General features: G+C 39.8%; 1 protein-coding gene across 25 annotated transcripts in view; it reads right to left on the reverse strand.

Annotated features, from left to right (window-relative positions):
• ROBO2 (roundabout guidance receptor 2) overlaps window positions 1-16,654 on the reverse strand; it is a 1,322,570-nt gene that overhangs the window by 596,591 nt on the left and 709,325 nt on the right. For 6 of the 25 annotated variants that reach the window (XM_046002550.1, XM_046002538.1, XM_046002543.1 and 3 more), the window contains exon 1: window positions 3,054-3,941. The exons of 17 other annotated variants lie outside the window; for them this stretch is intronic. In XM_046002550.1, the coding sequence (XP_045858506.1) occupies window positions 3,054-3,114 (61 nt within the window). In that variant the 5' untranslated portion in view covers window positions 3,115-3,941. Of the gene's footprint in view, window positions 1-3,053; window positions 3,944-16,654 lie in introns of those variants that run through there. 2 more of the 25 variants (XM_046002542.1, XM_046002530.1) reach the window with 1 other exon arrangement.

Below are 16,654 nucleotides of genomic sequence, written 5' to 3' on the forward strand. Positions count from 1 at the left end.
TTTTCATTTAAGAATAGTTCAAAATTAAAGATAAGAACAGTATTCTCATTTTAAAAACATCTTTTCACAATTACTGCAAAATTACTAAATTGACACAATGCACAGGAAGTTGATGTAATTAAAAAGCATTGTAGTAATTTATTTTTAGTTCCCTGTAAATGACTGTAAAAACATAGTTTCACCTAAAAATAAAGAAAATCTGGAGAACAAAAACTAAATTCAACACGTATTCTCCCATGGAACAATAAAGAAAAATATGCATGTGGTTCATGAATCTCTATTAAATGAGAAAATCTTTATTTATATCCCAAATAGAAAAGTTTGTCTGTAGTTCCCAACTAACTTAATGTTTATTCTCTACGGATTCCTACAGACATAAGATACTGAAAGATCATAAATAATATTAGCACATATCTCCTAGGAGGAGGCAAAACTCCAACGTTTTTCATATACTATAAAAATGCACATATAAATAACCCACCAAGCAAATTTCAATGCAAATCTATGTATCATTTGTCACTGAATAAAATTAATTTCTCTGTCTAGCACAAGGATAGTCAGTATATCTTTGAAATGGTACAAGCTTCTCTAAATTTGAAATTCATGGGGAGAATAAGCACACACACTTCTAAGAAGGATAATAAGTAAATAGAAATCATAGAATCCTGGAAGAGAAAGAGCTTAGAGATCCTACAAACCAATCCCCTCATTATATATGTGAACGCTGGGTCCCAGTGTTGAAGTAGCCTAGAGGGCAGTGTTGTCTACATCCCAAATTTTCAACAATCCCCATGGAGAGGCTGTCATCATTCTGGAGTAAACCAAAGGCAGTCCAATGTCAAATACATGCTTTATGCACTCATTCAGTAAGTGTCCACAGCTTCCTTTGCTTTAGAAGTAGTAGACGCTAATACAAAAACTAGTTTTCGCGCACACACAAATTTACCATTCCCTTTTATTGGGCATTTTCCCTACATTACCATGAATTTTGCAGCACAATTTTGATTCAGACATAAACTTCCCCCTTATCCTATAATGTTAATTCAAAACAAAGGTCCTAGGTGTGTCTCTGGGGCAGGAGGGGTGAGATAGGGCGGGAAGGAAGAAGGGAGAGAGGAAAAGAAGGGAGGGAGTCAGGATGGGAGGGAGGGAGAGAGGGAAGGAGAGAGATGATGTCTTTCTACTGCTGTTCCAGCAAGCTGGTTAATTGCATTTGTTTCATATATCTCCAAACACCCTGGTACATTAATTACATTCTGTAACACCAAGCTTTTCCGATTCCCTCTGTCACTTCCACTGAGCAATTTAATTGTATTCCTCTTAGCTACAAACTAATTCAAAAAAAAAAGGAAAAGAAAGAAAGAAAGGAAAGGAAAGGAAAGAAAAAACAACTTGGTGATAATTCTGTAATATAATATATAGTTTATACATGCATTCCTCGTATGAAAATATGTAAATTCATGGCTTATGAGGCTATATTATCCAAAAAAGTTCTATCAAAGTCTTCTTATCATGATAATCAAACACACTTAGGAGAAATATGTAAGCCTTTTGGTTGGGGCAACGTAAAATGTATTATAAAGATAAATGTATTGCCGAAGAAAATGTATGATGACTGATTAGGTATGACTATGGATATTGTCACAGTGTGATTCACAGTGATGAATTCCTAAACATCTACTACTTAGAAGGGAAAAAGAAAAAGCAGTGTGCCCACATGAATGCTTTGCCTCCTATTGCTGGGGGCAAAGGTACTCCTGTAATCCCTGATTGAAAACAGCCACGTGACAGTAGGTAAACTCATCTGTACTGCTTCATGTTTATAGAAAGTCTTCCTGTTTGTATCTTCCGATAGATTGGGTTCTGTGCAGCAGCAGCTGCCAGGAACAAAGTTAGCTCCTACAGGCGGGCAAAAATAGGCAGTGTCCCAAAAAAATGAATTCGTCCACAATGCAACTGCTGAAGGAAAGTTTATGTAGCAACAAGCTACTATGGTGGCTCAAATATTTGGACCGACACACGGATTCTTTACAAGTACAATAGTTACAGATCTAAAGTCCGACAATCCACAGTCTCAGGAAAAACAACAACAATAACAACATGCTCTACTCTTCTCTTTATACACATTCTTTCCATTGATTTAAACATTAAGGTCCCTAGAGGTTAATACCAAATGTTCTTTCGACTTTCTTCTTATAGACAAACAAAAAAGCATGTTAATGATTACTTCAGCACATCATTCAAAAGAGCTACGTTAAAAAAAAAAAAAAAAAAAGATTTTGCAATCCTCACACCAGAAACTGACATCCTGTGAAAATATCCCAGGAAACCATAGCTGAACAAAAGACAGGAGAATCGGAGGTAGAATGCTGTCTGCTTGACAGACTGACTCAACCTAGAGGGAGACACCTAGGGCACCTGTTTCAGATCCCCATTGTGTCTACCACTGGGGACTGAGCTGAGTGTTCTGTGCCCACAGCCGGCCCAAAGCTTATGTTTCCCCCTTCCTGGAGCCTCGCCCAGTCTTACTTTTGACAGTTTTCTCCCTAGCATCTGAATGCTTGATTCTGATTTCACACTAGAAGAGCACTCAGCCACACACAAGTGACACCCATTGATCCCTGAGACACCCTGCCTGGAATTCCTAACCCACTGAACCTTCGCTGAAGTGTCTATTACTGTTTTTCTTCACTTGAATTTCTAAGCCAAAGTTCAGATACAAGAACAAACACCAAAAGGGAGTAGGCACAAGCGTATCTGAGAGATTTGCTTAAATATTCCTTTTTCCAACAAAACCGAGAGCCTATTATTTATGATCCAACTCCTCAATTAACTAAGTAAATTACAACAATAACAACAATAGGTGACTACTAACATCTTCCACCTGCGGGCAGTTTAGAAACAAAGACTTAAAACCTCTGCCCCCCAGAAGCCCCCGTGCCTGTTCAAAAGGGACTAACAGACCTAATGTCATTTTATTTATAGCCCACAACGCACCCAGAAAGAAATGGTTTTAGGGGTGGGGGGAAAGGAAAAAAGTATTTTCAACTTACCGTCAACCCGAACGTATAAAAATCCACAGAGCAGTAGTTGTGTAAACATCAGCCGACTCATTTTGACATATTAAAAAGGATCCAGATTGTTTAAGAAACCAATCCCAGAGAGCAAAAGTACAAAAATAAGTATCAAAAAAAGAGGTAGGTCCAAAGTTTAGACTTTCCTAGATGCTAATTAAAGTCAGGAAGAGCAAATCGCCAAGATCAGAAGGGGTTAGTGGAGAGGTCTTGAATGGGGCACGTTTAGATCCATCCAAATTAACAGAGGGCACTCCAAAAGCGGCTGTATTTCCACCCTCTGGCTTCCTAAATTCCCACAAATTCAGCCCAGCCGGAGGGTTTATTCAAGTGTGTCTAACCCTCTCTCCTCAGGCTCCATTCCCATCCAAAGCCAAGTTCTTTCTTCAGAAGTCAAGAAGATGAAGGGGGAGGAAAAAGACCTAATTCCTAGAAAGTGTTCCACAAACTTGCCAGCGCGCTGCCGAAAAACCATTGGCCTGCCTACGGGTGTTCTTTCCCCCGTCTCCTTCTCGGTAGCAGCTCCACGTCCAGAGTTATTTTATTATTATTATTATTATTATTTTCACTTAACTTCCATAATAAGGATGTGTCAAAGCAACACTTTGCAGGCGGGCCGACTTGGCGGGCCTCTCCGTTGCAGCCTCGTTGCCTCCCGCCACCACTCCGGCTTCCGAAAAGAGAGGCAAAGAGCAATCAGTACGACTCGGGTGGAGAATCCGAACTCCTACGAGGTGGGGCTGCAGGGGAGGGAGGGAACGAGGGGCAGGGCTGAGGCAGCGGCCACCCCCGCGGTGCCGCCTCACAGCGGCTGGGAAACCCCGGCGGCTGCGGGCGGCTGCCGAGCCGGGCGAGCCGAGCCCCGGAGCCCGGGCGCCCGGGTGCGGGCGCGGGCGCGGGCGCGGAAGGGAGCGCGCGGTGCAGCCGCCTGGCGCGGTCCGGCCGCTGGCCGGGGTCGCAGCCGCCGGTCCCTCCGCCGCCCTTGCCGCCGCCGTTGCTCCCGCGGCCACGCAGCAGAGCGTCCGCCTCCTCCTGCAGCTGCCGAGAGTGGAAGGACTTAGAGCAGGGAAGGCGAGGAGGCGGGAGGGGTGGGGAGGAACGAAAGCTGCTCGGAGTCTGCCCCGGGGAGGGGGGCGGGGGTGAGGAGGGGGTGCGCCGAGCTTTCCACCTCCGGAGTCCGCCGCCCGCACGTGCAGGGGACGCCAGCCCGCTGGGCAGTCGGGGGGCGGAGGGGAGGGGAGCCGAGACTCCTAGGGGGACGGAAATTAACAAATTTGGAGCCCGAGCCGACGGTCAACTCCTTCCCCCTCTCGCGCCTCCTGATCCCGCCCCCGCCCCCCACCCTCCTTCCAGCCCTGGGAGGGGGTAGGTGGACTCCAGTCTCCCGCTCCTCGCGGCGTCCCGTTTAATGGGCAGGTAATTTTCTCGGTGAGTGATTTCATGGAAGCCCTTCCTAATTATTCATCCCTCCGTCTGCCGGAGACGCACGCGCTTTCTGGAAGGAGATCATCCTCCAGGACCCAGGGCGCAGCCTCATTACCCGTTAAAATCACACAAACACTCACTCTTCACCTTTTAGCAAAATGAGAAGCTGAGCGGGAGGGAGGAAAGGAAAGGAAACAAAATATAACCACCTTTTGGAGCGGAAAGGTGGTGTGTGGGTGCTTCCTAGGTCGTTAAAAGGGCACAAGAAAAAAAGGGGGGGCTTGTACAGAAATCTCTAGCATCTAGGGGCTCGTTTTAGCCAAGATCTATGGCCCCCTGAGGAATCCCGGGGAGAGGAGGGTGGTGAAGGGGTGGCATCCCCTCTTATGTTACTCAGTTGCCTTATGATCCTTCAAAGATGAGTTTGACGCGGGATTGTGGGATGGATGCAAGGAGTTCGCGAGAAAATGCTTAGGTTGGGGAGAGGGGATCAGAGACTTGGGGGTGAGGGGTGCATGCGAAGTCCTTAACCTACAGAGACTAGCACCTCTGAAAGAAAATTCGGAAAACACAGGATGGAGGAAAGCTGAAAACCCACCGAGCTAAAAGAAGCTCGAAAAGAGCCGAATTCCAGCCCAAAGATGACAAACCCTGAAAAGGAAGGCAAAAACCACCAAGTGAATGCCATCAGGACCGGGGATGATTATGGAGAGCCACGTTAGATCAAAGGGATGCCAGTGTCTGCGGTGCCCCCGGTGTGGCCGGCGTGGCCAGGCCCACGTGTGATCACAGGCTCACTGGTAGCTGTTTGATGCTTGTTCCGGTGATTAGAAGGCGGGTTATGGGAACTCACGCAGGTCCCCGAGCCCCGCTAAATGCTGGATAGTGAGTCTTTAGTTCCCCCTACTGGAAAATATTAGGAAAGAGGCCCTCCGTTTGAGGTGGCTGCAGGAAGAGCCTTTTGTTTAGTGGATATGTTTTGGTGTTGCCACTTAATTTAGCTCTCCCTTGGCTATTATGGAGGTGATATTGTGTGTTTCCAAAAAAAAAAAAAAAAAAAAAAAAAAAGAGAGAGAGATGGTCAGCGACGCTTAAGCAATTAGGAGAGTTCTTATGGCATCTCGGCATGCTGGAAAATTATGGTGATGAAATAGTCTTGCAAAAAAATAAAACCACTTTTCTTGTGAAGCATTAAGAGTAATTTCAGCACACTTTTGATCTACATTATTTAGTTGTAAAATTTTAAAAGTGCATTAATGTGCTGAAGTTAAATCACTTGAATCCTCACAGTAATGTTTCTGACCTGTGTAACTGCTTACCACTCTGTGAAAGTAAGACTAAACATGTTCTCGTGTTTTTTATTTTTGTTTTGTTTTGTTTTTTTCCCAAAGGGCCAAATCTAAATTAATACCATGGTCTGGGGAAAAAAACCCCAAAATTCTTTGGAGTAGCATCTCTCTTATCTATCTGTAATACTGAAAAATGACTGATAATTCTTTAAACATGTATTTTAAATGTTTGGACTAAGATTTCAAGTAAGGGACTATAAAGCCTTCCTCAATCCTCTAAATAACGTACCCACTCCCGACACACACACACAATCTCTATCTCAATCAAATTTCCTTATGTATGTTCAATAAAAATACTCTGACACTAGAATCTTCCTAATAAAGAATGCAAGAATTAAAATGATATGGATTTGAAGCCCTTAAACTTCAACACAGATCTCAGAAAGGAAGATATCAGGACATTTTACCTGGAAGACTTTTCTCATGGCTATTAATTTATAGGACAAAAGATAGATTTCATTTTATACTTGATAGACCCACCATCTATAGATGCTTTTCCTTAAGTGATCTATAAAATCACTCAGAGGTGGAAAGGTTGTGTGTGGCAAGAAGGGGGGATAGGTTGGAGTAGAATGACCTACCATTTACGATTGTCCTCTAGGGCAGAAAAGTCTTGCTTCATATCTTACAGAAAGTTGTCCTTCCGTAGAATATGACAAATGAACTCATGGGGAGAATAGGCTTATTTAAAGGAAATCCCTGTGGTTATATTTCCTTGGCATTTTGAGCCAAGCATCATCATTTTGCATTCATAATACTTTTATCTACTGAAAATGGCAAAGAAAGCCAGTGATTTCTGTCTGGTGCCACTTTTTGCTAGACATTACCTACCTTATGTAGTAATGTCTATAACAAAGGAATTTTGGACTCCATGTTTTTTTGCTTTTCTCCAAGATAAGTTCATAAGTGATATTTTAAAGAATGTATTGTCGGTATCTTATTTGATATTAAACGTGACTCAGGAAAACTGATTTTTTTTTTAAAGAATCTCATACCAAGTGATGGTTTAAGATTATGAGCAAAACTCTCACACTGTCAGCAACAGTGAGAGTCAGCAGAGAGAAATGTAATACAGACAATGTTAAGTCCAAGGGGAACAAAGACATCTCCTTCTGGAAGGTTTGATAAGATCCATATTAGAGAAATGTGTATATTTCAATTAAATTTAGCATACTTCTAGTGAGCACTGTGTAAAAAATTGATGTCTCACCCTATTTTTTTTCTTCAAGGAAAATCTTTAAAACCTGAACATGTGACTAGAAGTTGGAAATTCAATTTTATCAGTGCTTTTGCTTCAAAAACATTTTTTAAGGTTTTCAGTAAGACAGAAAGCTAGAAATGACTTCAAACAATGAAGTCCCACCACCACTAAATCAGAGAGTGGAAGACACAGAAAACTAAGTGGCCTGTTGGTTTCAATATCTTTCCAAATTCGAATTGCTTTTTCTTCTCCAAACAAGCAGCTGAATAGAGAAATGTACATAGAAATCTAGGCTCCTTTTATGTAAAACTTGGAATGGTATTATTATGTACTCAAAATGTGCCTACCAGATAAATATATATTTTAATACATCCAAAGACAACTGTGTGTAAGAGACTATAATTAACCCTAATTTGGGTAAGGTGATCAAATGGCCTTCTTTGTGATTGTACTTCTAAATTGGCATTCATGGAGAACCATAAAACACTCATCTGAAGGCAATCTGCACAATATAGGACGGAAAATAGTAAATATTTCTTTTTCATAACAGATTCTTCATAAATGTGGTATAAATAGAAAAACTCCAATCCATTTTTTTCCACTTTTTCCAATACACACTTGTTATGACTCTAAGATAGTATATACAGGCAAATCAAAGGTTTGACCCAGGATGATAATTTCAATATCTGCCACCACGCGGTAAGCGGGTACTCTGTGTCAGGGATTTTTCTAGTTTTTAAAAATTTGCCATTGTGTTTAATTCTTGGAAAAGTTTCATTATGTGGGTGATATCATTCCTATTGTGCAGATGAGAATACTGAAGATTAGATAACTCACCCAAGTTAATAAAAGGTGCAGTACTCCCTTGAATCCAGATGTGACCACAGAATCTATGCTAAGTGTTAGGCTCTGTTTCCCAGGATTTATTGGAGATACCCTCCACATTATAGAAACACTTTAATAAACTGCTTTGATTGATAAATTTAGGAAAAACCCTGATGCACCAAAAATACAGAAATATGAAATCAGTCTTTGTTTTCAAAATCGAAGAATTTTTTTTGGTAAGATTTTATTTATTTATTTGACAGACAGAGATCACAAGTAGGCAGAGGCAAGCAGAGAGAGAGAGAAGCAGGCCCCCCACCGAGCAGAGAGCCCGGTGTAGGGCTCGATGTAGGGCTCGAACCCAGGACTCTGGGATCATGACCTGAGCTGAAGGCAGAGGCTTTAACCCACTGAGCTACCCAGGTGCTCCAAAATCAAAGAATTTTTTTAAAGCCAAGAGATCACCACGTGTTATCTGTTCAGTTTCAGTTTTTCTGTATAAGATTGTCTTAGCATACCATGCAGAAACACCATGTTTGGATGAAAGGTATGGTTGTTATCTACAAAAGGATAGTAGACAATTAAAATAACCAGAGTATTAAAGATCCAGATCAGAGAAGGATGAGTCATTCCATCCTATGTTATTTCTTATTACCCTCCACCTTGTTTCAAAAGTGATTTGAGGGAGCCAAAATAAATTACTTCTTTTTCTTCTGAAATATGTTCCAAGTATCTAATTTCAATCATTCACTTTCAAGTATTCATCAATACTTTTATGTATATAGTAAGTTTGCTTACCTATGTCTGTCAATGATTTTCGTACTTTGGGTGCATTACCTATAATCATTAAAATATTCTGTTTTTAGAAATCTGGAATTTAAGCTGACTAATATATAGCAATCTTCCATAAAAATAACGTGTTTCTTCCCAAATGCCATTACTTGTGATCAAGAAGAATTGTTTTCTTTCTTTAGAATTAATGTCAAGTTGGAAAATCTTTTTCTATCTTGATTGAAAATTTGAGTGATACTTTCAAACTTAACATTGTTTTTGAATCAATAAAATATTTGAGTAATGTGTAATATCGAGGCATAATTTGTCTAAGTTTGTTCACCGTAAAATCTGGAATTTTTAAAAACACATAGAAACATCTCCGAGTTCATTGAAAATATATCTTCGTGATGTGAGTACTCCTCATTCCACAGTTGTCCATCCCGCTGCCCTGCCTTCATTTGAGTAATCTGTGAACCCCAAACCTCTGCCAAAGTTAAAAATTAGCTCTCTGGTAGCACAGATGATAACCTCTCACCTAGGTTAAAAAAGTGTTTTTATAAAATAAGCAAAGTTGTCAACCTCACAAGCTACAAGCACAACTTCGTCCTCTAACTGTGACAGGCTAGGATTTGCACGTGTGCATGGTCTTTTTTTGTTTTTTTTTTGTTTTGTTTTTTGGGGGTTTTTTGCTTCATATTTTATTATCTCTATTTAAAGCTATTGAGTTCTTATTTTAGTATATAGCCTAATTTCAATGACGTTAAGTAATACACTTTTTGCTATTTTTATATCACAATATCGTGAACCAAAGAAAATCCCTTTGATTCTTTGCCAAACTATTTCAAGTCCATCTGCTCCAATCTGGGCTTTGTATAATTGAATTTTAGCAATGCATAACTGTAATCCTAATAAGGAAGACTTTTAGAAATCTGAAAGAGAATTCCTGTTGTTCTTAAAAAGAAGGGATCGTCAAAGATGTGAGAAGATGCTTCTCCTATCTATAGGTCTCAGATTTTTACACTTATCTGCTCACTGAGTGTCTTTCAGACATATTTAATAATGGATTCTTCAAATGCAAAAGAAGTTGCTTATTCTCCTTCACAATACTATCATGGAATTAATCCAAGGGCACATGTAATCCAATTGAACTGCCTATGTTTCTATCATACAGAAGAACTAATCTGTTTGGGAGCAGATTCTGGTTTTCTTCCAATATCCAAATTATCTTATTTCTGCCTGATAAAATAACTTCTGACTGCTTGTGGAGTACTTGAAGTCCTTTTATTGCAATGAATACTAGGTTTTTAGTTGTTAAATACCATCAGGAAGTCTAGATAATATTATTTTGCTTAAAAACCGGAGAGATGTAAATACACATTGTCTTCCTTAAGTGTCAGGCGAATGTGATACCCACTACACTACGGAAACCCCTCCATGTCTTTCTTAAGTGATCAAGTGAAATATATGGATCAAATCGTCACAGTCCAACTTTACAGACAAACCTGCAAATGAAAGAATAATAGGACATATAAATCACTTCATGTCAAAATATTTGAATTCGGATGAAAAGTCTCTCTTTTAACCAGTTTCTACTGATTCATCTTTTACTTAATAAAAAGGAGTATAGAAATAAAAAATATTCATAATTTCATCTTTTCTATTATATACAAATACTGTTGTCAAGGGACCAATGGACCAAATGATTCAGATTGAAAAATGTTAGTACAATTTTTGACAGCTTAATACAAATTGTATAGTTCCCTATTGCAAAGCTTGTTTTCATTTTTAATATTTTGTCTTCATTTCCAATAACTAGTTCCTTACATTTAGGATCCTTTCCTTCAGTGACCTGGCAAACATGAGTGTTTGAAGTACTGATTGTTATAGACGGGGCCAGTGAAAATTATGTGGCATGATGATCACTGAGAGGGATAAGCTTGTCTCTGTAGTTGGCTTAAGCCCTGGTTATTACTTATCTATTATTTAGTTTCTTCCTTCTCCACTTCCCACCAAACACACACATTAAAAAGACGTTATATCAGGGCACCTAGGTGGCACAGTTGGGTGGGCGCCCCGCTTTTGGTTTCGGCTCAGGGTGTGATAAGGTCATGAAATTGAGTCCCTGGCAGGCTCTGCACACAGCACAGAGTCTGTTTGAAAAATTCTCTCTCTCCCTTTCCCCCGCCCCCATCCTACTCTCTCCCTCTCTTTCTCTGGAATGAATAAAGAAATAAATCCTAAAGAAAGGAAAAAAGAAGTTCTATCACAAGGCTGGATGAACATTTACAGGTCTCTGGTTATTTGTTTTCCAGCCTTCATTCTGAATCATGTTTAAACTATCAAAGAGAGATGGAAATTTATTTTAAAGACTTCCGGAGGGGCGTCTGGGTGACTCAGTGGGTTAAAGCCTCTGCCTTCGGCTCAGGTTGTGATCTCAGGGTCCTGGGATTGAGCCCTGTATCAGGCTCTCTGCTCAGCAGGGAGCCTGCTTCCTCCTCTCTCTACTACTTGTGATCTCTGTCAAATAAATCAACAAAATCTTAAAAAAAAATAAATAAAGACTTCCGGAGATTTTACAATATTCTTAAGTAAACCATTCACTTGTCATCAGGAAAATTTTAGTTTTCTCTAATCTAAATCTGAAGTAGCCTTTCTCCTCCATTATCTCTGCTAAAAGGGGTGATGAATGGGTACCTACCTGTGGAAAGATAGAGCATGCTGGCTAAAAGCTTGTGCTCTGGATCAAGCAGATCTGGATTCTAATCTTGGTTCTACCACCCACAATGTGATCATAACAACCACCTCAACTGAAACAAAGATAATAATAGTGTCCACTCAGAAGAGCATTTGGATGCTGCGTTGAAAGGCCTTGGCACAAAATACATCTGGTTTCCAACACTTTGGTCATTGGAGTGTACTAACGGATCTCTGTGTCCTGGTGGCAGAGACAATGCTGGTGTTAATCCAGAATCTTCTCTTCTTTCACTCAGAGCTTGGGACAGATTTCCCACATGCCGCAGCCTCCCTTGCACTTAAATGAGATCATTTTTTGAATTCTAGCCAGTGGAATGTAGGGATTTCTAGGTGTGGCCTGTAAGATACCCCCCATTCCATCCTCAGTGCTCTCTGACTATTCCGTCATTTACTTAATGTCAAATCCTGGAGAAAACACTGAGTGACCAGAGGGAAGAAATGAATCCCGGAATGACAGTATAGCACAGACTATCTCTCTTTCAAACACTTGAGACTATGAACTGAACAATGAATAACTGATAATGTGTGAAATTACCGAGGTTTTAGTATTCTTTGTTTTAGCACGAAGCTTGTACTAACAAATGCGATCAGCTCCTTTGAATTTTGCCGAAAGTATAAATGGAAATGCAATATATTTCTTTATAGGACATTAAACCATGATTAATGTTATAACAATTAAATTATAATAATACCTAAGTTTTTAAAAATAATTACTATGTGGCAAGCACTATAATCTTTCATGTCGATTGTCTAAATTATCACAGAGCATAAGAGAGTGATATTATTTTTAGTCCCATAATTCAGAGTAGTTAATGTAACCACAAATGCATGAAGAAATTTTGAAAGTGTCAGAATTTGAAATCTAGATGGTGTCAACCAAGCTTGTGATATCACTGAGAATCCGCTAGGTTATTCTATGAGTTTTCTCACCTTTTTTTCATTGTTACTCCTTTAAGGAGAATGTTTAGACATTTTGCTTTCTAATCACCTCTCCATGGAATTTTAACACCAGACACTGTATATATGTTTATGTATTATATGCATGTATGCACTTTATAATAAAAAAGTGAGATCTTATTTTGTCATCAAGAACCGATTTTTACATTACTCCCATTGTGAATGCATTCTACACGTACAGACAATTCCCAAATCTCAAGCAACAAAGGTTATTTCTTGCTGTATTGTGAATCTACTGGGGGCTCTGCCCTACGTCATTCTCATTCCAAAGCCTAGTTTGCTGGGAGAACCCATTTTCTAAACAAATGGAAAGGCAGAATATGGCTGTTAAATCCCCTGGCTGGAAACAGATGGCACTATTTCTTATATTTTATGTTTTGTTGCCAAAGCAAGGCACAAGACCCAGCCATTCACCCTTCATGAATGGCAGAACGCTGGAAATATTTGTTGAGCTGCTCTATTTACTATCACACATATCCATCTCCTATAGATGTATTTGCTTTTGAAAGGAATTATGTAAATTTATTATAGCAATATGGGTCATCACAGATTGAAGAGAAACTCTGTTTGACTACCATATGATGCTGGACTGGGTTGAGAAGTAGTCCCCAAATTCATGTCCACTTAGCACCTCAGAATGTACTCTTATTTGGAAATAAAGTCTTTGCAAATGTAGTCAAGTTAAAATGAGTTTATAGTGGATTAGGGTGAGAGCCCTAATCCAATGACTAGTGTCCTTACCAGAAGAGGGTGGGCACCTGGGTGGTTCAATGCATTAAGCATCTGACCCTTGGTTTCCGCTCAGGTCATGATCTCAGGGGTGTCAGACTGAGCCCTGCTTTGGGCTCCACACTGGGCATGGAGCCTGCTTAAGATTTTCTCTTTCCCACTTCCTCCCTCTAAAAGAAGAAGGAGGAGAAAGAGAAGAAACAGGAGGAGAAGAAGAAGGAGGAGGAGGAGGAGAAAAAGAAGAAGGAAGAAGAAGAAGAAGAAATTTAGATGCCACTGGGAGCAGATAGCTATGTGAAGACAATGGCGGAGATTGGTGTCAGGCTACTGTTTGATAAGAAATGCCTGTGGCTCTCGGACTCTGGAAGAAACCGGAAAGGATTCTTCACCAGAGCCTCAGAGGAGTATGGTTTTGCCACACTTTGATTATCTAGCCTCTAGAACTGTAAGAGGAAATTTCTGTTGTTATAAGCCACCAAATTTGCGGTACTGTCTTACAGCAGCCTTAAAAAATTGATATAGCCATTACATGTTTTAATCAATTCAAAATGGGAACATAGCTTTTTAGTTACTAGAGCCAAGCGAAGAGGTACCGGGGTAGCTCAGTTGTTCAGCAGCCAGCTCTTGGTTTTAACTAAGGTCATGATCTCAGGGTCCTGAGATTGAGCCCCAGGTCTGGCTCTGTGCTCAGTGGGGAGTTTGCTCAAGATTTTGTCCTTCTGCCCTCCCCCTGTCACCCCCCCACCACATGCCCTCTTTCATCTGTAAGCACACTCTCTCTCTCAAAATAGAAAAATAAAATCTTTAAGAAAAAGATTTTATTTATCTCTCTTACGGGGGGGGGGCAGAGAAAGAGGGAGAAAAGCAGACTCCCCACTGAGCCAGGAGCCCCACACGGGGCTGGATCCCAGGACACTGAGATCAAGACCTGAGCGGAAATCAAGAGTCAGATACTTAACCAACTGGGAGCCACCCAGGTGCCCGATATATAAAATCTTTAAAAATAAAATAAAGCCAAGTGGCTAGATGGCAAATTACTTGGGGCCTTTGAAAATAATGGTGATATGCATTATATCTCTATTTAAATAACAAGTTTATTCTACATGTATATGTACACAAATAGACACATATATATCTAAATTCAAAGGAAACTAAATTAAAGAAAAATTTAAATTTAAAGAGTTTACTTGAAAAGATTCATTTTAGAATTTCAGAACTGAATGGTAATCTTAAAGATCATTTATCATAACCTCACTATACAGCTCAAGGATAAAAGGGTAATTTAATTCAATAATAGACATCTTATTCATAGATTGGTCTTTTAAAATGTATATTAATTTTACCAAGCCAATTTTAGAACTTAGATATTGTCTTTTGTTAATTGTTATTGCAATTGCCAGTGGTTTCTGATTAAAATCTATTGTATACATATTAGCACATTTTAAATTCTTTGTCTAATTAGAATTTTCAAAATAAAAAAGTAACTTTATAAAATGAAAATATTAGAAGAAATAGTAAAGTCTATTCTATAGTCTCTATGTGGAAATATAAACAACAATATTTGGTCCTGGTTTTAGTGATGTTTGTTACTGAATGCCTCTGCAAAATATAGCAAAGTTTATTCCAGGTCCAGATCTGGACAAATGCCTATGGCAGTGAATAGAAGACTTAAGTCATTTCCTCTGTTAACTTCTGGAATGTAGTTTGAAAGAGGGAGAAGCCTTCACTCTCATCATTTTGCAGCTCTCTTTTTAAAATAAAGAAAAGAATTAGCCAAATCTCAGCTTCCACGTCACTAGTTCATTTCCTCTGTCAGTTTTCTTCTGTGTTCTAAAAAACAAAGTATTCTCCAAATTTAGAAGCTCCTGGAATTACCAAACACGTGACCTATTCTGGCAACTTTTTTCATATGCACAGTAGCTCTGACCTCCGCCAATCACCATGATCATTAACAAGTAGCAATAAATACACCTACCCCCCAAAGGAAAAAAGATACGGAGCCTCTTACCAAGTTGAAGGAACGTAGTCTCATCAGTCTGTTACTTTCGGTCTAAAGTAACATCCATAATAACAAGGACTGAAATGTATCACAAGCTATTTTATACAGAGAAATGTACATGGAGTCCAGGCAATATTGAACCAACTTCATAGATATGCCATTCCCTGATACATTGTACAGTACTTAATGCTATGCCTTGCACCAAAACGTCTGTATGAAAGGGAGGTGGAAAGAAGAAAGAATTTATCAGTTGTCTTATAGTCACTGAAGTAAAAAACAAAATGAAACTAACAAAACAAAAAACAGAGAAAATAGATGTTAGAAGATTCTGGAAAAGTGTAATACATCCCACAAATATTCAGCCCCATACATGGTGTCATGGAGCAGAGTTAGAGGGAAGTGCAAAACCTCACGTCCATAGAACCAGGAAAAAAACATGGGACAAGAGATATCAGATGGTTTTGTTAAGTTTTTGGAGGACCTAAAACAGATCAGGGACAGGGAAAGAGATTCTGAAGAATGACAAAACACCAAGGTTCTGAGAAATTAATGTCAACAAAAGAGTGCAAAAACCAGAGTGCTGAGTCCTGACTGACATCCAAATCCATCTCATTTCCACTAAATTGTACTAATTTAAGGCTGATCATTGTTCTCCAGCTATAAAGAGGGTGTGTCAAATATTTTTTTCTTGAATATTTTTAATTTGAGGAAAATCACTGGCGGTTAGCAAACTCAGGGATTTCAGAGCGATTCCTTGTTTACTGGTCTCAATCAGTTATGAAAAAGGGTAAGGAAATAAAACAGAAGAAAAGGGAAATATGGGGGGGGACAGAAAGGCAGGAAAATGAAGCAGTAGAGAGGAATGTTGGATCAGTGTGGTTTCTCTAAGATAAAGACAAGAGAAAGACATGATTCCATATTTCTTGGGCTCCCAATTTCACTTCTCAGCTTAGTGAGTATTCTTCTTCCTGATTTCTTCTACCTTTTGTCTTGCAAGAAAACTGAGATGTGGCCTCCTTAGCTTATATGACAGGACTTTGAGCCAGTTTAGCTGCCATCCCCCTCCCCCTCCCTCTAAATTAAATCTGCTAGTGGGTCAGAAGGACATCCTTGACTCCTACCCTTACCAGAGATCTGAGCCTGACTCGCCATGGTCTTCAAGGGAGCTCTCACTGCTTAGAGGATTACATTAATTGTTACAGTTCTATCAAATATTATGCTGACATAAATGTGTCAAAGATCTTCCTTGCCGTTCCTCCTATCATGACAGTGAAAGAGTTAAATCAACTTAGTGAGCGCCATGTAGCAATTTCCTGGTCAGCATTTGGTCTTACGCTGGTTTGTCCAATTTACTTTCGCTGCAATGTGTGCTCTCCGGGGTGTCCAAACTGGTGATGTCTGTGTGCGCTTTTGCATGAACTGTGGAAGCAATAGGTGACCAAATTAGTTTCGGCCTCTTTCACGCATGCAATGTCTGTCGGCTTCAGGAAGATGTCACTTTCTTGGGCCATCAGTCTGACAAGAGACCTAACTGTAGTAGGAGATTTAGGGGGTTTCTTCCTACCTG

This window comes from Meles meles, chromosome 4 (assembly GCF_922984935.1).
Source record: "Meles meles chromosome 4, mMelMel3.1 paternal haplotype, whole genome shotgun sequence".
Taxonomy (NCBI): domain Eukaryota; kingdom Metazoa; phylum Chordata; class Mammalia; order Carnivora; family Mustelidae; genus Meles; species Meles meles.